A 25,245-nucleotide genomic window follows, 5' to 3' on the forward strand; every position below is an offset into this window, starting at 1 on the left:
CTTAAGCCTCATAGGGTTGGAGGGGCTTGAGGAGACCCCAGAATCCAGATTCTAGCCCTCAGACTGTAGTTTCAAAAAATGGATCCTCTTTTCCTTTATGTATATATATGTGTATATATGTATATGTATGTATATATGTGTATATATATATATATATATATATATACACACACACATATATATATTCTCATTTTAATATATGAAATTTTAGCAAGAAACATTTATTGATGTGTCCCTAACCCTTGTATCTATGCCTACCTCCTCTATCAGGGATATTAAAATGTTAACATTTTGACATTAACTTTCCATACTTTTTCCAAGTCTCTACCGCCATATCTGTATAGAGGTTTGTATATACGTATTTAGGGGTCTTATTTTTTATTTATTTATTTTTTTAAGTAGCCTCCATGCCCAGCACAGAGCCCAAAATGGAACTTGAACTCATGACCCTAAGATCAAGACTTGAGCTGAGATCAAGAGTCAGATGCTTTACTGACTGAGCTACCCTGGCACCCCCTATAGGGATTTTAAAAATAATAAAAAAGTGGGTATTTGTTAAATAATAGAAAAGGTCATAGTATACACATTTTTGTGCAACTTGCTTTGTCACAGTACATCATAAACATTTTTTGAGATCAGTTATAGATCATTTTAATGGTTGAATAATATGCCATAGTAAGTGTATAGCATAATTTGATCAACAGGTTTCCTACTGAAGACATCTGGATTGTTTCTTTTTTTTTCTTTTCCTTCAACATCAATACCATAATAAGCATTCTTGCATTCATGGCCTTACATATTCATACTTTTATTTTGTTAAGATAAATGGAATTTTGGATTGAAAGGTATGTATATATTTATAGTTTTAATAAATATTCCAGATTACTTTCCAACACTATAATAGCAATGTATGAGAGTATTAGTTCCCCCATATCCTGGTAAGCAATAGATGGCAATAATAAAATTTGTTTTGTGTTTGCCTATGTAAGAAATGAAAAATGGATACCTCATTGTTTTACTTGCATATCTGTGACTACTAATAAATTTAAGCATATTTTAAATTTTTATGTAGTCCAATATGCATTTTATTTTTTAACTTAATTTTTTTATTTAATTTAATTTTTTTGGTGGAGCATATGGGGAAATACAGATTTTATATGGCTTCTGTCGTGGGGTGCCTGGGTGGCTCAGTTGGTGAAGCATCTGACTTTTGATTTTGGCTCAGGTCATGATCTCACAGTTTGTGAGTTCAAGCCGCGCATCGAGCTCTGTGCTGACAGTGCACAGTGTGCTTGGGATTCTCTGTCTCCCTCTCCTCCTCACCCCCAGACCCCCCAAAAAATAAAGTTTTAAGACAAACAAATAAATAAATGGCTCCTGTCCTAGTTAAGTTCTTTCTTCATACAGAATTATATGATATTCTTATTGTATTTTTTAATTTAGATCCTTGGCCCACTTAGAATTTATTTTTTTATCTACTTTGAGGTAGGAATCTATATTTTTCCACATTAGTAACTAGTTTTGTCAATACCATTTTTTTTAGAACACAAAGAGTTGGTACTAACTCCTCTAATAAATTGTAGTCATATGAGACTGATATTAAAGCTATAAAGTCAGTTTATTTGTTTATATAAATAGAACTGCAAAGTCAGCCAGAATATAAATGTTGACTCTTCAAACATTGTCTCCCCAATGGGAAATTCTATATGGAAACCAAATTACTGTTGAAGACTGCTTAGGGGACTTAGTACTAAAAAGCAAGTAAAAAATCTTAGTGACTAGTATCAGAAGTCTATGACAGGCTTTGATATAGTAAAAAATATTTTGTCTTTCTCCTCAGTTCCTGACACAGAACTCTGTAAAACCTTGGAATTTCCTGAGTGATAAGAGTGTTTTTTGGTTATTCATAATGAGCCCCTTTCCATCACTTCTGAGTTCATGCTAATGATGTAGTTCTTGAGTTGGGACCCTCAGATAGCCTCAAGATGGGGCTGGTCACCAGAAAGATAAAGTGATTAGAGGGTGGGAACTTTCAGCCCACTCTAGACCTCCAAATACAGGGGCTGGGGTGTGCTGGAGATTGAGCTCTATGAAAACTCTTGAAGGGATGCCCATGTGGCTCACTCGGGTAAGCATCCAACTCTTGATTTTGGCTCAGGTCATGATCTCAGGTCATGGTTTGTGGGTTTGATCCCCGAGTCAGGTTCTGCTCTGACAGAGTGGAGCCTGCTTGGGATTCTCTCTCTCTCTCCTGTCTCTCTCTGCCCCTCCCCACCTTCTCAAAATAAGTAAATAAACTTAAAAAAAAAAAAAAACAACTCTTGAACAATAGAGAGATCTTCCAAATTGGTGAGCACACCCACATCCTGAGAGGGTGGTGCACTTCAACTCCATAGGGACAGAAGCTACTATGCTCAGGACCTTTCTGCACCCTGCCCTCAGTACCTCTTTTTTTATCTGGCTCTTCATTTGTATCCTTTGTAAGGATACAGAAGATATGTTTACTTTGTAAATGTAAGTAATGTGTCTTCCTGACTTCTGTGAGCTATTCTAGGAAATGATTGAATTTTAGGAGGGTATCATGGGAACACCCATTTTATAGTTAGTCAAAAGTACAGGAGTTCTAGGACTTGTACTGGCATCTGAACTAGGGGCAGTCCTGTAAGACTGAGCCCTTAAGCTGTAAGGTCTTTACTAACTCTGGGTAGTTAGTGTCAGGATTGAGTTGAATTATTGAACACCCATTTGGTGTCTGAAGAATCAGAGAACTGAAAAACACCTCATAGGTCAGTACACCTATGTTCATCTTGTCAAACAAGGTACCACCAATCTCATGTCATGTTTCACAGACTTTCTCACCTGAACTGTGCTGGGGACAAACTGAATTTCTTCCCTTGCTTCTTGCCTTTTTTCTTTTCTTTTTTAGACCCACACTGCCCATCATCCTTCATTCAATAATTCTTTTCCTACGTGGAAATATTAATTTCCATTCTTCATTTATTCTTTCATTCAATAAATATATGTGCCAGTTACTCTAATAAAAAGCTGATGATGGGGCACTTGGGTGGCTCAGTAGGTGGAGCGTCTGACTTCAGTTCTGTTCATGATCTCACTGTTTGTAGAGTTCAAGCCCTATTTTGGGCTCTGTGCTGACAGCTCAGAGCCTGAAGCCTACTTCGGATTCTGTGTCTCCCTCTCTCTCTGCCTCTTCTCCTCTCTCTCTCTCTTTCTCTCAAAAATAAACATTTTAAAAAAATTTTTAAAAAGGTAATGATACAGAGCTGAACCAGATGGACAAAATTCCTGCTCAAGTTGGGGGAGACCATCAATAAAACATAGAGAAAAATAAACTAACAAATAAATAGGGGATAATGTATTGAATAAGGAATAGAGAAGATTGTTTTAGGGAAGGAGGCACAGGCAAAAAAGTATGACAAATATATGGCAGACATGTATGTGTTTAAGTGCTTTCAGAGTTATTTTCTACATATATAAGCAAATACATATATGTGGTCTCCCTTCCACACTCCTCCTTCTATTTTTTCACAAATAGCATTATATTATACACACTGTTCTACATTGTACACTGTGCAGCTTAGAGATCATCCCATATGAAAACTTAAAGAGCTTCCTCATTTAAAAAAAAATGGCTTCCTAAAATGATAAATTCAAGTTAAAGTATACTAATGCTAAAAATATTTATAAGAAGGTGAAGGCCAGATTCAGGTAACATTTGAAAAACTGAATGCAAGCTTGCAAGCTTTAAGGACTATGACTTGAATTTCAGGCAAGTAGTTCTCAACTACTGGTAGGCCAGAAGTCTAGTTGAAAGGGTTTTGTTTTGTTTTGTTTTTAATACCACTTGTGTCTCATTTATCCTACCTGTCATGTATACTGCTTTCTGATATTTCAGCATAGTGGCAACCATATTGATCACATAGCATTTCATAAATATCAGCAAGTGTCTTTGATGTACAATATACATAAATGAATGATTGAATTAATAGGTAATGGATGTCCATAAGCTTACAAATGCCTTTCTCACAAAAAGCTGACAATTTCCTCTCAAAACTTTTAATTTTTTTCATGTTTATCTATTTATTTTGAGAATGAAAGAGGGAGAGCATGCACAGGGGAGGGTCAGAGAGAGGGAGAGAGAGAATTCCAAGCAGGCTCTACACTGTCAGTACAGAGCCAACACCAGGCTTGATCTCACAAACCATGAGATCATGCATGACCTGAGCTGAAATCAAGAGTTGGACACTTAACCGACTGAGCCACCCAGGTGCCCCTCAATTTTTAAAAAAATGTTTTTTAATGTTTGTTCATTTTTTTTGAGAGAGAGAGACAGAGTGTGAGTGGGAACGGGGCAGAGAGAGAGGGAGATAGAGAATCTGAAGCAGGCTCCAGGCTCTGGGTTGTCAGCACAGAGCCTGATGTGGAGCTCAAACTCTTAAATTCAAGAAGCTCGAGATCATGACCTGAGCCAGTCAGATGCTTAACCAACTGAGCCACCCAGGTGCCCCTCAAATTTTTTAAAAAGATAAACTGTTTTCCTTATTTTGTAGGTGTTTTTGTTTTTAAGTGATCTCTACACCCAAGGTAGGGCTAGAACTCACATCCCTGAGATTAAGAGTCACATGCTCTACTGACTGAGCCAGCCAGGCACCCCAATCTTTCTCTCAATTTTGATGGGATACTGACTCTCAACATTTCATATACTACATCTCAGCAGTGTGGTTGAGAATCAATTTATGAACTATTTTGCAGGTTAAGATGGAGAAAGTAGGGAGAGAGCAGGACCAAGAATGTCAGCCGGGAAGGGTGAGGTGTCTATGTAGTTAGGAATTGGAGAGAGTGTAGGAGGGAAGGGAAGGACAACAGGATTTGGTCACCGATTGGTTAGAGGGCATCAATCTAAAGGAACACATCAAATATGATTCCTAGGCTTTAAGGACAAAAGAGATTACTTTCAGAAATGAAAAGTCAGTAGTTGTAGACAAAGTTTCTCAGTTTAATTTGAAGTGCAATGGCTTTTGGATTTAGATGGGGCCTTAGTGATACACTTACAACATTCTAATTTTTTTTTTTAAGGTTGAAGAAACAACTTAGGTTGTTTGCCTAAATAATTGGCCCAGTATAGGTAGGCCCCCATGGTAAACTTCAGGTATGATTTACTATAAACTTGGAGCAGTCCTTTAAGCAGTTCTAATGCCATACTGCAGGGGCAGATGCCCTACCAACCATTGGCTCCAGATCTGCCATGTATTATAGGAGTCATTAGTTAAGGCTAGATATGGAGGGACAGGCTCCTGGAATTTCAGGGAAGGTGGAAAGTAGAGGGGCTTCTTGTATGCAAAGAGCTACATTATTTGTTTGTGTAAGGAACTAATATTTTTGAGCCACTAGGTACTCCTCACTTTACATCTATCTTGTTCAATTCTCATAACCCTGCGAATAAGAAATTACCATACTAAAGATGAGAATATTGCGTTTACAAAGGCTAAATTGCTGAAGCTAGTAGGCAAGAATCGCAAATTCCAACCCAAATTCAGAAGTGTATACGGGCCCAACTCATGCTCATTCTGCTCTTTCCATACGGCCCACTGGGCTTAATACACTCAGAGAAGGTAATTCACACTTTTGGAGCCAAGCTGGGGTCAGAAAGCAGACATGCTAACCTCCAACCCCCCCCCCCCAAGTCAGAGGTTTTTCATGGGGGACATATGCCTTTAAGTATTTGACAATCTACACCACCGTATACATGCGATGAAGAGAAGGGGGGAAAGCAGTCAGCTAAACATTCTGTGTTTAGGAAGAAAAAGGAGCTAAGAGCAGCTATCAGAAGGGTGTGAAGAAAGTGCGGAGTGAACTGCGTCTTTTTCCCTCTACTTAACGCTGGTTAACGAGACTATCCAGTGTAATTCACGAAGCTAAGCCTTGGCCAGCTTCATTCCTTATCGCCTCTCAAGAACGAAGTTTTAAACCTTTATCTTAAATATAGAAAGACTAAGGCAAGCAAGGTGTGCACTTCAGACTTAAGTGGAAACGCACAGGGTGAACCAAAACTAGGGCCACCCCTGAGGCAGTGATTTGAGGACAGTTTTGAAAATAAGTTGGGAAACGGGAGAGTTTGGCTGCGAGAAGCGCTTGCCGCAGAGGGGTGGGGCCGAGTTTCCTCCCAGCCCACGCCGCCTCCGCCCGCCACGTGACCCGCCGTGTTGTGGTCCGGCCCGCGTGGGTGGCGGGAGCGGCGGGAGGGCGGGGGCGAAGAGGGCCGGGTCACGTGACGGGGTTTAAATCTCCCGCAGCCCGAGCCGCGGGGGCGCCAGTGCCGCGAGTCGAGCGGGAGCAGAGGAGGCGAGGGAGGAGGGCCAGAGAGGCAGTTGGAAGATGGCGGACGAGGCGGCGCTCGCCCTTCAGCCCGGCGGCTCCCCCTCGGCGGTGGTGGCCGAGAGGGAGGCCGCGTCGCCGCCCGCCGGAGAGCCACTCCGCAAGAGGCCGCGGAGAGACTGTCCAGGCCTGGGGCGGAGCCCGGGCGAGCCCGGTGGGGCGGCCCCCGAGCGTGAAGTGCCGGCGGCGACCGGGGGCTGCCCCGCGGCGGCCGCGGCGCTGTGGCGGGAGGCGGCAGCGGCGGGCGAGGAGCGGGAGGCCCAGGCGGCGACGGCCGGAGAAGGAGACAATGGGCCGGGCCTACAGGGCCTAACCCGGGAGCCGCCGCCGGCCGACGACTTCTACGACGACGACGACGACGACGACGACGACGAGGGCGAAGAGGAGGAAGAGGCGGCGGCGGCGGCGGCGATTGGGTACCGAGGTGCGCAGGGCGCGGGCGGCTGGGACTGCGCATCCCCTCCTCCCTCTCTTGGGGCCCCTTCGGGTGTGGGGTGAGGAGGTTCTCTGGGGCGGGCCGGGGGCTCAGGGCTGGTTTTGCGGCGTCCCGCTCCCCATCGCGGGCCTCCTTAGCTGCGCGCCTTCGGGGCTGCTGGCCCGGCTGCGGGAGCGGCCCGAGTACTCCCCCCTCCTCTCCCTCTTTCCTTCCCTGCACGGCCCGCCTGGGCGGCCTTGCGCTTTGCGCAGCCGCCGGGCCGCCCAACTCCCGCAGTTGGTTTTAAAGTAAGTTTCTCTATCCTCTTAACTCTTTTAGCATATTGCCTTTGTTAAACATCGTTCGCTTTTTCACACCCCTTCTCTCCACACTTAAATCTGCAACTTTTGTCTGTCCCTTGCATCGACCTTTTGCAGTTGTGTTTGCAAACTGACACACCTGTGCAGTTGGTAACTTTTTTTTTTCCCTTGAAGGTTTTTATTTTTAAACTTGTTTTAAATTTTCAGGAGCAAAGCTTTTTTCTAAAGCCATAGCCTGCAAAATTTGAAAAGCAAAGGCTATTCTAAAGACATTACCATTCTGTGGTGCAATTAATGCTGGGTATGGAAGCATTATAGTACCTTGAGTACTTAATATAAATAGTACTTTTTTTCTGATTATGTGCTCATGTTTTTTAGAGTAGGTGTAATTGCGTGTGTGTGTGCGCGCGCGCGCGTATCTAACCCTGAAACACGAATTGACATTTTTCTGGCATGCTAAAGCAGATAGATGTGTTAGTTTTGTATGTCATGTCATCTTTGAGGGTTTCATTTTTTTGATCGGAGTTGTTTATGTCTTGGATGGATGTTTGTCTTTATCAATAAATCTTACCAGTGGACCATTTGGCCATACCTGAGCATTAAGGTCTGCATTAATAAAACGACCCCTGATTTCAGTAACTACAGTTTAATATGGGAAACTAATAATGATGCAAAGAAATCTTTGTGTCTGGTATTATATAAGAGAAGGGAAAATTATTGTGATTATATTTGAATCACTTGTTAAATTTTTGACAAGTTTCATGCATTCCCATTATTTGTGATCAATCAATTCAGTCCAACTAGACTGCTACTTTTTGTGTTTTGATTAAGTATAATTAACTTATTTCTAGATTTTGATGAACTGAAAGTTGTAGATAATGGGCAGAATCCCTAAAGATGAAGACATACTGTTCCTGTGAATGGTGCAAGCTGACCCAGTAGGCATTTTTTTTTTTTTTACATAGTCAGTATGAATGAATGTTCAGTGGTTTATTCAGTGAAAATCTTTACATAATAACTGTTACAGATCTGCATACATTTTAGATTCAGATTGTTTCAGCAGCCTTGCGTTACTTTGGTTTCTTTTGCAGATAACCTTCTGTTTGGTGATGAAATAATCACCAATGGTTTTCATTCCTGTGAAAGTGATGAGGATGATAGAGCCTCACATGCAAGTTCTAGCGACTGGACTCCAAGGCCACGTATAGGTATGATTTCAGATCTTTAGTGAATAGTGTCTTTTTCTTTGTATATCTTTTTGTGCCAACTGAAAATATAGTTTTCTATACCCTTATAACCTAGTGAGGAGGTTCTTAGGTGTTTTCTGAGATTTAGTATCAGCTTATGTTTTTAGGGAAAGTCTAGTGCTTTGTTTTTGTTTTTAAGCCTCTCAAGCCCATGGAAGCTGGCCTCTGGTGTTTTTCAATCAGGTCCTTCTCACACCTTCAATCCTTTTCACTTGTACCCCTCTGTGTGGAGTACTTTTTCTCCAGTTAGAGTATCTTGCTCTCCCTCAAGTCAAATCTGTTCTTTTTTTTTTTTTTTTTCCCCCTCCTTAACACTTACCACTTCTTAACAAAGTTTGTATCTAACTTCTTTATTGTCTTAGTTGCTGTGCTAGAATATAAGCCCCATGGGGGCAGGGATTTTGACTGTTTGGTATAGTGTTTTGTCAGTGCCTAGCACACAGTTTGTGCTTAACAAATATTAAATATGTGGATGAAATGGGAAAGTAATCTGAAATAGAGAACACTATCAGATTTTTATACCAAAGTTATGAGCATCCTGAAAATCTTTCTCTTACTGTGCTCTCATTCTTTCAAAAGTGCCTTGTCTCTTTAAACTAGTGGTGATTAGTTCCTGTTTAGTGTCTGTAATGTTTACTCAAACTAGGAAACTGATGTAAGAAATTTCACAGTAAAAATTATGAATGGTCAAAATATCAATAATGTATGTATCATTTAAAAGATAGTAATTATATATAGATTTCCTGTGGGCTTTAGGGGCTGGTACCTTTACTTTATTGATTTTTAGAACTCTTTTGTACATAACTTCTGTTAATTACCGTGTATTTTTCTAGATCTTAGCTATAGAAATTTGATTTTGGTAGTTTTTTTTTCTTTTTTGTTCTTACTGCTTTTATTCAGTTTTATCATGGAGGTTCTGGCTACTACAATAGACAAAAATAAAAGGAATCTACATTAGCAAGGCAGTTGGAAACCTGTTATTATTTGCAGAAGACATCATATTATCTAAGTAGAAATTTTATGGAAACGTCAAAAACTACTAGAGTTAAATGATTAGAAGAAAGTTGTAGGATATGTCATCATTATTAAAACTCAACTGTATCCCTATATATTAGCAACAGACAATCAGAATTTGAAACTTAGACCTTGATATCATTTGTTGGGGCGCCTGGGTGGCTCAGTCATTTGGGCTTCCACCTTCAGCTAAGGTCATGATCTCATGGTTCGTGGATTCTTTAGTTCCAGGTTCTTGCAGACCCTGCCTCAGATCCACTGTCTCCCTCTCTCTTGGCCCCTCCCCCACCACCTGCTGTCCCTCTCTCTCGAAAACAAAACATTAAAAAAAAAAAGTGGATATAATTTGTAATAGCATTAAAAATTGGTAGTTAATTAACTCCTAAAATACATACTTAGTATTTTATAGTTCAAGGGGATAACCTAACTCTTTTCTATTTATTCATAACTTAACATTTATCTTTCTTTTGGTTTTCATCAAATGATGGTGTTCAAAATGATTAAAAAGCATGAAAGAAATTGCAGAAGTAGAAACAATTGCTTTGGAAACTTATAAAGTTACTTAGAACATGAAATTTGGCATGCAGCTCTGGGTGTGCATTCTGGCTTTGCAACTTACTAAGTGGGTAATTTTGGGCAAACTATTTTACCTCTCACAGTGTTTGTTTTCTTTTTTTATTTTTAAATTTAAATTATTTTAAATTTTTTTTTTTTTTTTTTAATGTTTATTTATTTTTGAGACAGAGAGAGACAGAGCATGAATGGGGGAGGGTCAGAGAGAGAGGGAGACACAGAATCGGAAGCAGGCTCCAGGCTCTGAGCTGTCAGCACAGAGCCCGACGCGGGGCTCGAACCCACAGACCGGGAGATCATGACCTGAGCCGAAGTCGGATGCTTAACCGACTGAGCCACCCAGGCGCCCCTAAATTTAAATTATTTTAAAAATTTATATCCAGGGTAGCATATAATGCAACAATGATTTCAGGAATAGATTCCTTAATGCTCCTTACCTATTTAACCCATCCCCCCCCTTCCTACAACCCCTCTGGTAACCCTCTGTCTGTTCTCCATATTTAAGAGTCTCATGTTTTGTCCCCTTCCCTGTTTTTATATTATTTTGCTTCCCTTCCCTTATGGTCATCTGTTTTGTATCTCAAAGTCCTCATGTGAGTGAAGTCATATGATATTTGTCTTTTTCTGAGTGACTAATTTAACTTAGCATAATGTCCTCTAGTTTCATTCACGTAGTTAAGAATGGCAAGATTTCATTCTTTTTGATTGCCAAGTAATACTCCATTGTGTATATATACCACATCTTTATCCATTCATCCATCCATGGACATTTGGGCTCTTTCCATACTTTGGCTATTGTTGATAGTGCTGCTATAAACATGGGGGTGCATGTGTCTCTTAGAAACAGCATACCTGTATCCCTTGGATAAATACCTAAATACCATTGCAGTTGTGATTTGTATTTCCCTGATGATGAGTGATGTTGAGCATTTTTTCATGTGTCGGTTGGCCATCTGAATATCTTTGGAGAAGTGTCTATTCATGTCTTTTGCCCATTTCTTCACTGGATTATTTGTTGTTGGGTGTTGAGTTTGATAAGTTCTTCATAAATTTTGGACACTAACCCTTTGTCTGATATGTTGTTTGCAAATATCTTCTCCCATTCTGTCTGTTGCCTCTTAGTTTTGCTGATTGTTTCCTTCGCTGTGCAGAAGCTTTTTATTTTGATGAGGTCCCAATAGTTCATTTTTGCTTTTGTTTCCCTTGCCTTCAGAGACGTGTTGAGTAAGAAGTTGCTGTGGCCCAGGTCAAAGAGGTTTCTGCCTCAGTGTTTGTTTTCTTATCTGTTAAACCTCTTTCAGGGAAGATTTATGTGAATTAATAACTGACTGTTCTGACATTAAATACATATTCAGTAAATGAAGGTGATTATTATCAGCAGTTGAATAATTAATGTTGGTAGTCTTTTGATCCAGATCAAATTAACGTAGTAAATTTTTTTTTTAAGTCTAACATGACAAATATTTTTTTGAAAGAAAAAGTACTAAATGATCTGAAGAGTGAATTTTGGTTTTATTCTTAGAAACAGGAGAGATGAGGCTGGATTCAGGAACTCCAGGGGCAGGCCCAACTCTGGATTTGATCTCCCTGAGCACTAGCTCTAAAGAATGAAATACCTTTATATTGCATTTTCTGACTTTGCAAAAAAACTTCAAAGTTTGATAATTCATTACTTGAAAATAAATGAGATTTTGAATTACTTGGAAGTGGATTAGATCTAATTCTTTTTTCTCTTGATACAGGTCCATATACTTTTGTTCAGCAGCATCTCATGATTGGCACAGATCCTCGAACAATTCTTAAAGATTTATTACCAGAAACAATTCCTCCACCTGAATTGGATGATATGACACTGTGGCAGATTGTTATTAATATCCTTTCAGAACCACCAAAAAGGAAAAAAAGAAAAGATATTAATACAATTGAAGATGCTGTGAAATTATTACAAGAGTGCAAAAAAATAATAGTTCTAACTGGAGCTGGGGTATGTAAGATGTATATAACATTGGTTAAAGGGGGAGGTGGTGTATGATACTTCTTAATTAAGTCTTTTCTAATTAAGAAACATTTTTCTTGTGTAGAAGAATTTATCCTGACATGATAGTGGGCATTTGTGTTTGAAAACTACTAAAAAGGTGCAGTAGCAGTTGTTAAATTGGTTTAGTTCTTTAAAAACCTCTCTAACAACCTTAAATAAGATTTGTTTCTGTTTGTTAACCTCGTAACTAAGTGGAGTTAAGGCAACATTTTTCCTTACATTATACTACAGCTCCTAAAGGAGATGCAGGGAAGTCTATTTGCATAAAATGTGTCAGAGTTTGATGGAAAAATTGGGTATTTGTTCCATCTTTATGGGGAAACTGGGAACCTAATTGGTATTCACAAGTAAAATTACAGTGTTGGGAAGGCAACAGGTTCCTACCTCCCTTCCATTTTAGTTTAAGGTGATGTGATTGTGGTGGCTTGGCATTTTTCATTTGCCCTACTTTGGGTTCACACTTAACTAGCCACCTAAGGCTCTTATTGTGTGTTGAATACAGAATATGTTACAAGTAGTGACCTAGGGCAACTGTTGGAGTAAAATTCAGTCCTGCTTTTTGCCATTTTGAGTTAAGGCAGAGTGCTAGTTAATCATAAATGATTATCAAGTATCGTTTTGCTTTGTTCCCAGATGTGATTTAGACTAGTTAGTTTTACTTGGAGGTCAAAATGGAGTCAACTCTGATAAAATTGTGAAACAAGAAGTTAACTTCTGAAATCCTTGTTTGAAGTGTCCGTTAAGAATTAAAATACTGAAGGGGCGCCTGTGTAGCTCAGTCAGTTTAAGTGTCCACTTCGGTTCAGGTCACGGTCTTGCGGTTTGTGAGTTGGAGCCTGCTTCAGATTCTGTGTCTCCCTCTCTCTCTCTCTGCCCCTCTCTCTCTCTCTCTGCCCCTCTCTCTCTCTCTCTGCCCCTTCCCCGTTTGTGCTCTGTCTCTCTCAAAAATAAACAAACATTTGGGGAGGGGCAGAGAGAAAGAGAGAATCTCAAGCAGGCTCCACACTAAGTGAGTAGCCTGACATGGGGCTTGATCCCATGACCCTAGAATCAGGACCTGTGCTGAAATCAAGAGTTGGATGCTCAACTGAACTATCCAGGTTCCCCTATGATAAGAGTTTTTAAAGAAAATACAGTAATTTAATACTCTTGAAGTAGAACCCTGACCAGATGACAGTTTTTTGGTTTTCGTTTTTGGAAATACTTGACTGTGATAGAAAATCTTGCCTGCTTTCTAGTTAAAATAATTTGAAATGGTTTACTCTGTTCTCAAATTGCAGTTGCTTTAATTTGTTGGTTAAATGCTTAAAGGTTTGAAATTAGCCTGAAAAGAAAAATAGCCTGACTTAAAATTCCTTACTCCACTATGAATGGAAAATGTGGTGGATTTTCATTATACTGGTGGTTTTGTTTTTATTTGAATTTGAAATTAGAGTAGGACAGTATTTTTGTTCCCCAAAACAAATTTTTTTTAATGTTGTAGAGAGAGAGTGTGTGGAGGGCAGGGGCAGAGGGAGAGAGAGAGAGAGAGCATGGAGCCCAGTGCAGGGCTCAATCCCAAGACCCTGGGATCATGACCTGAGCCAAAAACAAGTCGCATGCTTAACTGACTGAGCCACCCAGGCACCCCTCCCCCAAAATAAATTTTAAAGTAAAATATTTTTCAGTTCTTCCCTACTTATGTGATGAAAGAATTAGTAATTATAAATATAGAGGTAAAAGATTTAATTGTACAAATTATGCCATGCATATTTCAGGTTTCTGTTTCTTGTGGAATACCTGACTTCAGATCAAGAGATGGTATTTATGCTCGCCTTGCAATAGACTTCCCAGACCTTCCAGACCCTCAAGCAATGTTTGATATTGAATATTTCAGAAAAGATCCAAGACCTTTCTTCAAGTTTGCAAAGGTACTATGAAGTCTTCTAGCTGTTCTTTGGTCTTTTTTTGTGAAAACAGATTTTATTCACATTTAGTGTTCTTAAGTTTATCATTCATTGTCTGCTATTTGGGCACTAGGACTGTGGTAGGATAAGATCACTGAAATAAAGTTATTTCAGTCAGAATTTCCTTCTTCCCAGAACGGGCTATCATTTAATTTTCATTTTAGGACTGGGCTTATGTTTAAAGAAGAAATTATTTCATATTTTTCAAATCTGCACTTTAGTAGTGGCCTTTACATTACTCAGACTGTTTTAGAGTTAGTAAACCATATGAAAGTAACATCACTGTTTTGATTTTTAATATTTTTTATGGGTCATAAGCATTGTAATCTCTGTTTAGGTGTGTTTTATAGTAGTCAGGTTTTAACACATGAGGATTTGCCTAAAAAAATTGTGATTAGGGGTGAAGATTCTTAGGTTGCATTTTAGTCATTTGCTTTATTTTGCTCTAGAGTCTCTAGGGCTGCACTGTCTAGTTGAGAAGCCACTAGCCACAAATGGCTCTTGGTACTTAAGTGTATTGAAATGTGATGTAAGTGTGGAAGACATACCAGATTTTGGAAATGTAGTATGGAAAAAATAGAAAATATATCATAACAAATATTATGTGTGGAAGTAATCTTTTGATATATTGTGTCAAAAATTATAATTTCATGCTTTTTAATGTGATTACTAGAAAATTTTGAATTGTGTACATGGCTCACATATTTCTGTTGGGCAGTCCTCTTGTAGAGTATAAAGTTTGATAATTACATTATACCATGCCCAGGAGATTTGAGTCATTAAAAAACTTTTATTTTTTTATTCTATAGTCTTATGGAAAGAAATTGTAAAATTGTTAATCGCTAAACTTCATTATATTTGGTTAGGGTCTTCTGTATTATTGACTAGTTTTTCATAAATCTAGAAGTTAAAGGAACCTGTAGTTTAATTAAAGAGTGCTACTTTCAAACCATATGGTCTATTTATTATAACTTGGAAAAGCTCTCATGTTCCAGTGCTAGTGGTACTACTGCATGATTTTGAAGAACAATGAAATATCACTTAATTATAGGTTTCTTGAATTGGACCTAGGACACTCACGTTCTAATAGCTCTAGTTGGCAGAAATCAACACTTAGAGGGCCAGCAAGTAACTAGAAATTACTTTGATCTTATATTTGATGATAAAAGTTGATTCACTACTGCATTTATGTAATGTTCACTAGACTTTTGCTTTAAATTCTATTCTGAGAGAAAACATGTTGCCCAAACTAACTGGTCAGCTTTTTTCCCTATCTTAAGTATATATTAAGTTGCCTAGTAAAGTAGTAACCTGACACATGGAAAATGTGGTAACTGAGAATAGAAATAGCAAGGGTAAGAAACCTTTGTTGTCTCATATACAGACTGGGTACTCAGTTGTAGCTTAAATTAGCTTTGATATATAAGAATCTGTAGAAATAATTAAGAATTACTCTGATAAAGATACATGGTAGGGACTTTCAAAAATACACTTAATAGAAATTTAGACCATGCATAAGAGAAAATAAGTGAGTTACAGTAAAAATGGCACACTGTTAATGTGTTATAATGTTTCTGTGTACATCTTTTGTGCCACCTGGGAGAAAGGTGTGGAGAGGCAGCATTTTTCACTTCTATAAAAGTTTTGAGAATTTGTGTGTATTAGTTAATACAGTGGAAAAAAAGCAATTGATGTAATGGTAAAAAACTGAGTTAATTTGGGTCTAAAAAATGAATAGGAAAAAGCTTAAGGGGAAATAAGTAGGGACAAAGAATGAAAAACATAAAAATGTGGGTGGGGAGGGTATGTAAATATTGCACAGTATTTTACTAGATTCTTAAAATACTACATAAATACTCTTAACATAAAATTGTTTACCAGTTTTTCTAACTTGGCAGAAAGTTCATAAAATCAGCTTATGATTTTTGTCAGTTATGAGAAAGTGAATTTAATATGAAGCCATGAAGAGAGGAAATATTACTGGTGAAATTTAGACATTTTGGAAGGAAAGAATTTCTACACATGTATGGAGGCATTGGTTGTATATAATTATTGAGAAGAAACATAGATTTCTTTTAGACAAGAAATTCCAAGTAAAAGAGAAGTGTGTTAAAGAGGTTACTGGCCCATTAGAGCAGTTTCTCAACTTATTGACATTTTGGGGTGGGTAATTCTTTGCTGTCAGCTTTCCTATGTATTGTAGGATATGGAGCATCATTCCTGGCCTCCTCCCACTAAATGCTATTAATAACACTCTCACTCCCAGTCTTGACAATCAAATGCCTCCAGACATTGCCAAATACCCCCTGTATAATTGCTCTGTGTTTGAGCACAGCTGTATTACAGTGTGTCTGTCTACCTGTGGTTATCTCTTTGAATTCTTGTATATAGGAATAATTAAGCCCAACGTTAAAGCTGTATAGCTATGTTCTGAACCATTACCCTCCTGCATAGTAAGGGTTTGGAATGATAATGAGTTGTCAAGGTTCTCAGGAGTCTAAAATAATTCACTGGTATGGTCAAAATGAATGGTTATATTAAGATTTAAGGTGAAACTGAGGATATGTAAATAACTTTTTGTTGTTAAAAAGGACTGTGTTCAGAGAGTATAGATGCTATCCTATATTGAATTCAGTGAATATTCTTTACCCTAAAGCACTTAAAAATCAAGAAAAAGTAGAGAAATAGGAACTGAATTTTTATGAACTTAATTCCAAACTTGTGTCTTTATATTTATTCAATAAATTATCACTTTATTGATAATGTGCAAACATAAGAGATTCTGTAGTTATAAAGTTAAGGAATCTTAAAACTAGCTCATTATCTAAAAATAATAAAATGCAACCCCCCCCAAAAAAAGCCACAGCCCCATTTATCTGAAGACAATTTTAATACCTATGTGTATGTGGGTTGCCTGTGTATAAATGTAAATATAGTTTTATAGCTGAAATATATATTATATTTTTATTATAAAAATGGGTTATTTTATCCTTATATTTTCTATTTAATAAACTTTTTATCTATTAAACTGATATAATGGTCATAACGTTCATCAAGTGATGTACTGTAATTCCACAAGAGTACATTTTGAATCCTTCCTGCTTACTTTTGTTGTAAACAGTGTTGCTCTGATTGCCCTTTTTGGTATGTTTCCAATGTTCTTAAGGATAAATTCCCGAACGTGAAATTTCTAAGGGTCTTGATATGTTTTGTCTCACTGCTACCTGGAAAGGTGGAATAAGATACACTCCTTTCAGAAGGGTATTAGAAGGCTGATTTAGGGGGCACCTGGGTGGCTCAGTCGGTTAAACATCCGACCTTGGCTCAGGTCGTGATCTCACATTTTATGAGTTCAAGCCCTGCATCAGGCCCTGTGCTGACAGCTCAGAGCCTAGAGCCTGCTTCAGATTCTGTGTCTCATTCTCTCTCTGCCCCTCCCCCACTTATGCTCTGTCTCTCAAAAATAAATAAATGTAAAAAAAAATTTTTTTTTTTAAATAAAAAATAAAAAGGCTGATTTAAGCATGCCCCTGCTCCCTACCCACCCAAAAATCCTCCACGATACTTCATTAGCATTAAAATACTTTTCAAAAAGTGTGTGTGGGGGTGTGGGTTTGTTGTATTTAGGGTTTAAAAATTGCTTCTAACAGTAAAACACATATTTTAGTTGGCTTCCCCCTTCAGTCCTCTCTACCTCTTGTTCTTCAAAGGTTACTACCATCATAAGATGTATTCTTGGGTATCTTTCTAGGAAGAAGAATGAGTAAACTTGTTTTTATATATAGGAGAAGGGCATTATTGTAATTTTCCAACATTTTAAAAATAATTACCAACAGTCATGCACCCTTTTCTCTACCTTGCTTTTGTTTGTACTACTTAATATTGGAAATAGTTTCACAAAGGCACTTAACAGATATACCTCATTTTTAAGAAAAGTCTGCATAGTATTAATAGTTGTACCACAATATGTTTAATTAGTTCTATTAGTCGTTATCTAGAGTTGTTTTTAAGGCATTTTAAACTATCTAATAGATAAAAATTAGCATCTTCTTATATTAATGTTTTGTTTTTGTTTATTAGTGTGGATAAATACTTTTTTTAAATTTTTTTTCATGTTCATTTATTTTTGAGAGAAAGCATGAGTGGGGGAGAGGTAGAGAGAGAGGGAGACACAGAATCTGAAGCAGGCTCCAGGCTCTGAGTTGTCAGCACAGAGCCTGATGTGGGACTCGAACTCAAAAACTGTGAGATCATGGCCTGGGCAGAAGTTGGAAGCTTAACTAATTGAGCCACCCAGGCGCCCCTGGATGAATGCTTTTCACTGCTGACCACGTGTATATCTTTGAATTGCCTGTTTGTTCTTAGCTGTTTTTTCCGATTGGGCTGCTTTTCTGCACTGGTTTGTGGAGAGATCATGGATTCTTGAAGAGTGTTTTTAAGTTAGAAGGTGATTGGAATTCCAGCTTGCTGTAATCCCAAAGTTGTGCAAAATGAAGTGTGTTTTTTTAATGTTTTTTTTATTTTTGAGAGAGTGGGGGAGGGGCAGAGAGGGAGACAGAGGGTCTGAAGCTGGCTCTGTGCTGACAGCAGCGAGCGCAATGTGGGGCTCAAATTCACGAATTGTGAGACCATGACCTGAACCGAAGTCAGATGCTCAACCGACTGAGCTGCCCAGGCGCCCCGAAGTATATATACTTTCTAGGTTTATTTTTGAGACAGAGAGGGAGTGCATACACGCAGGGGAGGGGCAGAGAGAGAGGGAGAGACAGAATCCCAAGTAAGCTTGGCACTGTCAGCCCAGAGCCCAATGTAGGGCTCAAACTAATGAACTGTTAGATCATGACCTGAGCAGAAATCAAGAGTTGGACGCCTGACTGAGCCAACCAGGCACCCCAAATTGTATTTACTATTCTTACTAGACTAGCTTGGAATACCTAATAGCAGTGGTGCATATTAGCTTAAAAGAAGTAGGAAACGTGATGTCAAGAGATTGAAAATTAAAAAGGCAGTATGCATTATTGGTTAAGAGCCACACTTAGGTGTCAAAATTGGGTTTGAATGATAGCTCTGCTACATACTGCCTCTTGTGACATTTGGCAAGTTATTTCTGTGCTTTAGATTTTTCATATGCAAAATGGGGATGTATATGTCTACAGTAGAGTCCACAAACCTATTCAGTATATGGCTGAGTAGTAAATGTGATTTTCTTTGTGGATGATACAGGAATGCTGTCATTTTTGGTTACCTTTCCAACCCATTAAAATGTAAAAACCCAGTCTTCAGCCTGGTCTGCAGCATTATAATAAATAGTGTGGAGCCTGCTTTAAAAAATAGAGGGAATAGGGGATGATAAGGCACAGGAAAGGTCAATCCAGGAAGGTCGAGTCTTAGTACTCTTGTTCCCCAGCATGTGCTGGAGGTAGTCATTTGTTTATATCATGAGTTTGGCATGCTGTTCTCACTGTCATTATTTTAGAGCCTATTTTGTTTGTAGCCTAGCATATTGTAGTATTTGTTGTAAAAACTTTTTTTTTTGTACAAATACTTTTAACAGCCATTTCCAGAGAGAGCTTAGTAAGCCACTATGATGTTTAATCCTTTAAATGTACTAAAACAAGGCATCATGGGGAGAAAACAGTGGTTAGTATAGCACAGTCCAGTGGTTCAAAGCATAATGTAGCTTTCGATTTTCTATGAAACATGGCTTTAATAAGCCCTTCACTTGATACTTCTTTCTATATGCATTGTCTGTTTCTTACATTGAAAAATTGTCCCTGAAATTCATGAGAAAATTTTGAATGCGAGGCAAAGTTTTTGGATTTTGTATAGTATTTTCAGTTGCTTATGGACATGTACATGGTAGTTTTTGTAATGAGATTTGCTTATTATTTTTATGTAAAAGGTATCCCTGTAGATGTTTTATTTGAAATGTTAAGTAGATTAACATTTAAAAAGTTCTTAAACTTTTGTATAATGTCAGAAGTTGAAAGTTTCCCCACCTCTATTTATAGCTTGTTTGTATTTTTCTTGATGTTTATATGAGCATATACATGTGCATATAAATACCGTTTTTGCTTAATAACAAAACAACAAAAACAAAACTATACACACTGGTGACTAACTTGCTTTTTTTCACATGTCATAGGACCATTTTCCAGGTCAGTACATCTAGACCTCTCACATTCATTTTAATGGCTGCATACTCCACTATTATGGATGTACTATATTTCTACAACCGGTCCCCTATTGACGGACATACGGTTGTGTCTGATTTTTTGCTAGCATTGTAATACGTTGGAGGCTGTAATGAATGGTAAGGAAGTAGGTAGCATTACTACTTTAAAGAAAAAAGTAGAGAAGAAACTTCCTTTGCCATAGTCACTTACTAAATGAAATTTAATAAAAACACTGTCAAAAGTTGAGAGGACCAAAATTGATACTTTTTCTCTGATCTTTTTGCCATGTGTATATCTGAATTCTTTGTTTTTAAAGAAGAAACAGCATTGAAGCATTATTTGGGGGGAAAAAACACACACACAAAATCCAGCAACTCAGCATTCATGAGCAACTCTATACTATACCAGTATGTGCCTGTGCAGTGGAAGGAAAACAATTTTGGTAAGGAATTAAAACTTTAGCTTTAAACTTCCAACAGGTTGATATTTATAATGAATGATGAATAAACAACTTTTAATATTGTGTTGACAGTGCCTTTTTTAGTTTTTAAAAGAAGTCACCATACCTTTGATAACTTTAATTTCAACTTAAACTTTTCTTTTTCCTTGAAAAGAGGAAACAACAAAAAACAAACCTGAATTTGCAGCCAACAAAATTTAGATATATTCTCAGGTGTATATTTCTTCTTTTATTAAAATATCTATTAACATTTATTAGAGATGCTTATGGTTGACTTTTTCCTTCAAGGGGCCAAGTTCACTAATTGCTGAGTTTTATACATATTACAGCAGCAATCCTTTTATAGGTGTGTGTAGCAACCATCTAGATGCTTTGAGATGCTCATGTACTGTTTTTTAATTTATTTATACATGGGGGCTATCATGGTAGTTTTTGGTTAAACCTAAATGTGACATGTGTGTTATACTTATTTCTTTAATGTAATATTTTTTCTACCTTTTGCATTATGTAGGAAATATATCCTGGACAGTTCCAACCATCTCTCTGTCACAAATTCATAGCCTTGTCAGATAAGGAAGGAAAACTGCTTCGGAACTATACTCAGAACATAGATACACTGGAACAGGTTGCAGGAATCCAAAGGATAATTCAGTGTCATGGTTCGTAAACTTCAGAATTGCTTTCTGTTATTTAGTTAGTCTTAGAGGAAAAAATAGGATTAGAAAGTAGGCTACCATCCAGGAATGGAGATTTATTTAGTCATGTTAACTGATCAATAGTAGATAAATTTTAAAAAGTAGAATGCAAAAAAATGAAACCAGAAGTATTGGCCTTGATACTTAATTGTACAAAATACCAGATCAGTGTTCTATTGTGTTTCAAAAGGAGTAGCCGTTGTATTCCATTAAATTCTTCTAAATAACCTTTTTTGGTTACAAAGTAATACTAGCTATGTAAGGAAAATATGACATCTTTAGGGTATGAAACTATAGGAACAGGGTAGTTAAGCTGTATAGAATTTTGAAATTTAGAAGACTTTTAAAACAAGTAGGAACAGACCATTTTCTTACAAATCTAAACTTTTTGTTTTTTTAAATGTGTTTATTCTGAGAGAGAGGGAGAGAGAAAATCCCAAGCAGGCCCTGCACTGCCGGGGCAGAGCCCAACCTGGGGCAGAGCCCAACCTGGGGCAGAGCCCAACCTGGGGCGCAGTCCCATGAATCAGATCATGACCTGAGCCGAAATCCAAGAGTCAGACATGGGGCGCCTGGGTGACTCCGTCAGTCCGACTCTTGATTTCCGCTCAGGTCATGATCTTGCAGTTTGTGAGTTTGAGCCCTGCATCTGGCTCAGTGCTGACAGCTCGGATCCTGGAGTCTGCTTCAGATTCTGTGTCTCACTCTCTCTCTGCCCCTCCCCTGCTCATGCTCTGCCTCTCTCTGTCTCAAAAATAAATAAAACATTAAAAAAAAAAAAAAAAAAAAAGTCAGACGTGTAACTTACTGAGCCACCCAGGTGCCCCTGAACTGTTTTTAATGTACAGCTATTCGCCTAAGGTCACATAATTGTCATCTTTCAATTCTGCAGAGTTTTAGTTCTGGGGGAGTTGGTTTATTTTATTAAAAAGAACAACTTTGGGGTGCTCGCCTGGCTCAGTAGAATGTGTAACTCTTGATCTTGGGGTTCTGAGTTTGAGCCCCATGTTGTGGCTAGAATTCACTTAAAACAACAAAAAAAAGAATAGCTTTAGGAAGTGTCACTATATCAACATCTCGATAATTGAGGATTGGATTCTGTCTGTATTTAATATATAAGTATTTTATCCCTGAGATTCCCCTGTGGAGTCTTAATTCTCTTTTATACCTTTGTGGTATGTTTTAAGAAATGGAAATATTCCTTTAATAAAGCATGTGTGTATTGGTTGTTTTAGGTTCCTTTGCAACAGCCTCTTGCTTGATTTGTAAATACAAAGTAGACTGTGAAGCTGTACGAGGAGATATTTTTAATCAGGTAATTCATCACCTATACTTGAGGAATTGTGCTTGTTTTTGATCTGTTTCTTCTTTTGCCTCCAAATTCTTTTTTTTCTGAAAGTATCTGGGACAGAAAGATCCAGAAAGAGTGTTAACCACTGGGAATTCTGATGTGGAAATATACAAGAAACTTTTAATCCCTTAAGTTGGAAACATTGCTCTATAATGTCTCTAAAATGATGAAATAGGCTCCTTAATATCTAAGTTAAAATAAAATATCTAAGTTAAAATAAAAATGCAAATCGTAAGTGGAGTCTTGCTCTATTAGAGTTTATCCTTACTCTTCCTTTTTAAAAGTGCCTGTTGGATTTTGAATTTTAAATTCTTGGTAATTCTTTAAAACATTAAAAAATTTATTGTAAAAGATGTTTCATGTATGATCACTGCCAAAAAAAATGCAAGAAAATAATGGCAGAGAATAAAAACCATCCAGATATAAATTCTGTGTACTTAGCTGCATATATAGTTAATCATACATAGTGAGGGTATCATGTTATAATGTTATAATGGAATCATTTCTTACATTTTTTAAAGGATTAAGTTGTGTGTGTGTACATATATACAGATGCTGGTTTCTCTTAATCTGCAGTGGACTCTTAAATATCAAATGTAGGTCCACATGGATACTATAATACCTACATACACCAATAACAACACCATCTTATTTCACTGTATGTTAATAAAGTAATCGACAGTTGACATTGCCATTGAGGTTGTATCCAGTTTTCCCTACTATTTATCCACGGCTTTTCTGTTTTATTTGATTATTTTTTTTTCCCTCAGGACTTCTAGCATGTAGCTCTTTCCACAGGTTTCTATACTTCGGTTTGAAATTTTTTTTTTTTTATGTGGGAATTCTAATTCTTTTTTTTTTTTTTAATTAAATTTGCTTTTAATTTTAATTCTGGTATAGTTAACATGTAGTGTTCTGTTAGTTTCAGGTGTACAACATAGTGATTCAACTTATCATTTTGAAATGCATTCTTAGTGTGTAAATGTTGACTATTTCTAACTTCAGCTTTCTTTTTTCCTCCCTATCTTAACCAAAATTTGGAACATGTAGGTGGTTCCTCGTTGTCCTAGGTGCCCAGCTGATGAACCACTTGCTATCATGAAACCAGAGATTGTCTTTTTTGGTGAAAATTTACCAGAGCAGTTTCATAGAGCCATGAAGTATGACAAAGATGAAGTTGATCTCCTTATTGTTATTGGGTCTTCCCTGAAAGTAAGACCAGTAGCACTAATTCCAAGTAAGTTGGTGATGATTTTTAGAGAATACTTCTATATATATTGCCATGGTTTGTGAGGTCTGTACATTGGATCCCAATGATCTTACTCTCTTCCTGGCTAAAGAGTGGTAGAGAGCCAGTTTTATTTTTTAGGTGACATTTTTGTTCACAAAGATTGGTTAATCTGATGCTTTGGTGCAGGGGATGGGTGGAAGAGTTGTCAAAACAGAAGTAATGTCAAATTCCAACCAGGGAAACAGTTCAACTTTTCAGTGGAATGTGTTCTTAATATGACAAGAGTTAGCTTCAGCTGATTTACATATGTTCAGGAAACGTGTGATCTTAATCTGTGTGTTTTTAGTCTTAATTTGATTATAGTTGTCCATCTTTCAAATTTAGTTGATTTCAGGTACAGTAAGTTCAAATGTATATATAGCTAGATACAAGTGTAATATACTCACATTAGAGAATTTATTATGATTGGTCTGTTTTTATAAGAATAAGAGTCATGCCTTAGGATTACTATCCTGTGTGGATCAGCTTTGCCCATAAGGGTGTTTGTGTGTATGAAAATGCTCAAATATAATTTAAGTCCCTTTAACCCTCAGGAGTATTTAACATGTGCTCTCATACTATCTCTTTTCTCCCTCTAGCGAGGAAGCAAAAGGGAGAGGAAGATAGAGGGACTAATTCAGTAGCATCAGGTGTGCCCTAAAAGGCGAGGGAGAAAGAGAATATCAAACTCTTTAACCAGATAATTAATTAAATTAGACCCTACTTCAGCAGTCATATAGGCACCCAGAGCAAACAGTTGGAAGAAACAAGAGTTCAGCTCTACAACTTTCTGCATCTTTTTCCTACTTAAATGTGGTGGCTTTAACTCAAATAGCTGTCAAAGTCTTTGAAAGCAGAATATAGGATAATTTGTAATGAAAACATGAAATTTAATGAATAAGTTCCTTTATTTTTGAGTTATTTTTTTCTCTCTAAAGATAAGGCAGAGAAATTCTTAAAAGCTTTCTGTGGGGCAGTATAATAGTGTATTGGTGATAGGCAAAGGTAATTTTTTAAAAATGTAACACACAGGTATATAATGGTGGAAAATTGAATTTTCACACTATACCAGGAGCTATTTCAGTAGAATAACTATCACTATATGCCAAAAACCCTTCTATGCATTTGACTTATATTCTCACTACAACCTTGTGAAAAAGTATTATTATCCCCGTTATATATAGACAAGGAAATTGAGGTACAAAGTAGAAAACTCTGAAAAGATTGCTCAGAGGTAATCAGGTGATGGGAAACAGGACCTGAAATTTTAAAAAGATGCTTAAATGCTCATCTGTTTATTTGACATCTTAATGAATGTGATGGGTTGGTTTAGTAGTGGTGGTGGGT

General features: G+C 37.5%; 1 protein-coding gene across 3 annotated transcripts in view; it reads left to right on the top strand.

Moving 5' to 3' along the window:
• Positions 1-25,245, top strand: part of SIRT1 (sirtuin 1) — a 46,119-nt gene that overhangs the window by 12,913 nt on the left and 7,961 nt on the right. Inside the window, exons 1-7 of one of the 3 annotated variants that reach the window (XM_042907865.1) lie at positions 6,312-6,817; positions 8,220-8,336; positions 11,705-11,946; positions 13,758-13,910; positions 21,094-21,241; positions 22,513-22,592; positions 23,679-23,865. In XM_042907865.1, coding sequence (XP_042763799.1) covers positions 6,394-6,817; positions 8,220-8,336; positions 11,705-11,946; positions 13,758-13,910; positions 21,094-21,241; positions 22,513-22,592; positions 23,679-23,865 — 1,351 coding nt within the window. In that variant the 5' untranslated portion in view covers positions 6,312-6,393. Of the gene's footprint in view, positions 1-6,311; positions 6,818-8,219; positions 8,337-11,704; positions 11,947-13,757; positions 13,911-20,444; positions 20,565-21,093; positions 21,242-22,512; positions 22,593-23,678; positions 23,866-25,245 lie in introns of those variants that run through there. The other 2 variants (XM_042907867.1, XM_042907866.1) reach the window with 2 other exon arrangements.

Source organism: Panthera leo, chromosome D2 (assembly GCF_018350215.1).
Source record: "Panthera leo isolate Ple1 chromosome D2, P.leo_Ple1_pat1.1, whole genome shotgun sequence".
Classification (NCBI taxonomy): domain Eukaryota; kingdom Metazoa; phylum Chordata; class Mammalia; order Carnivora; family Felidae; genus Panthera; species Panthera leo.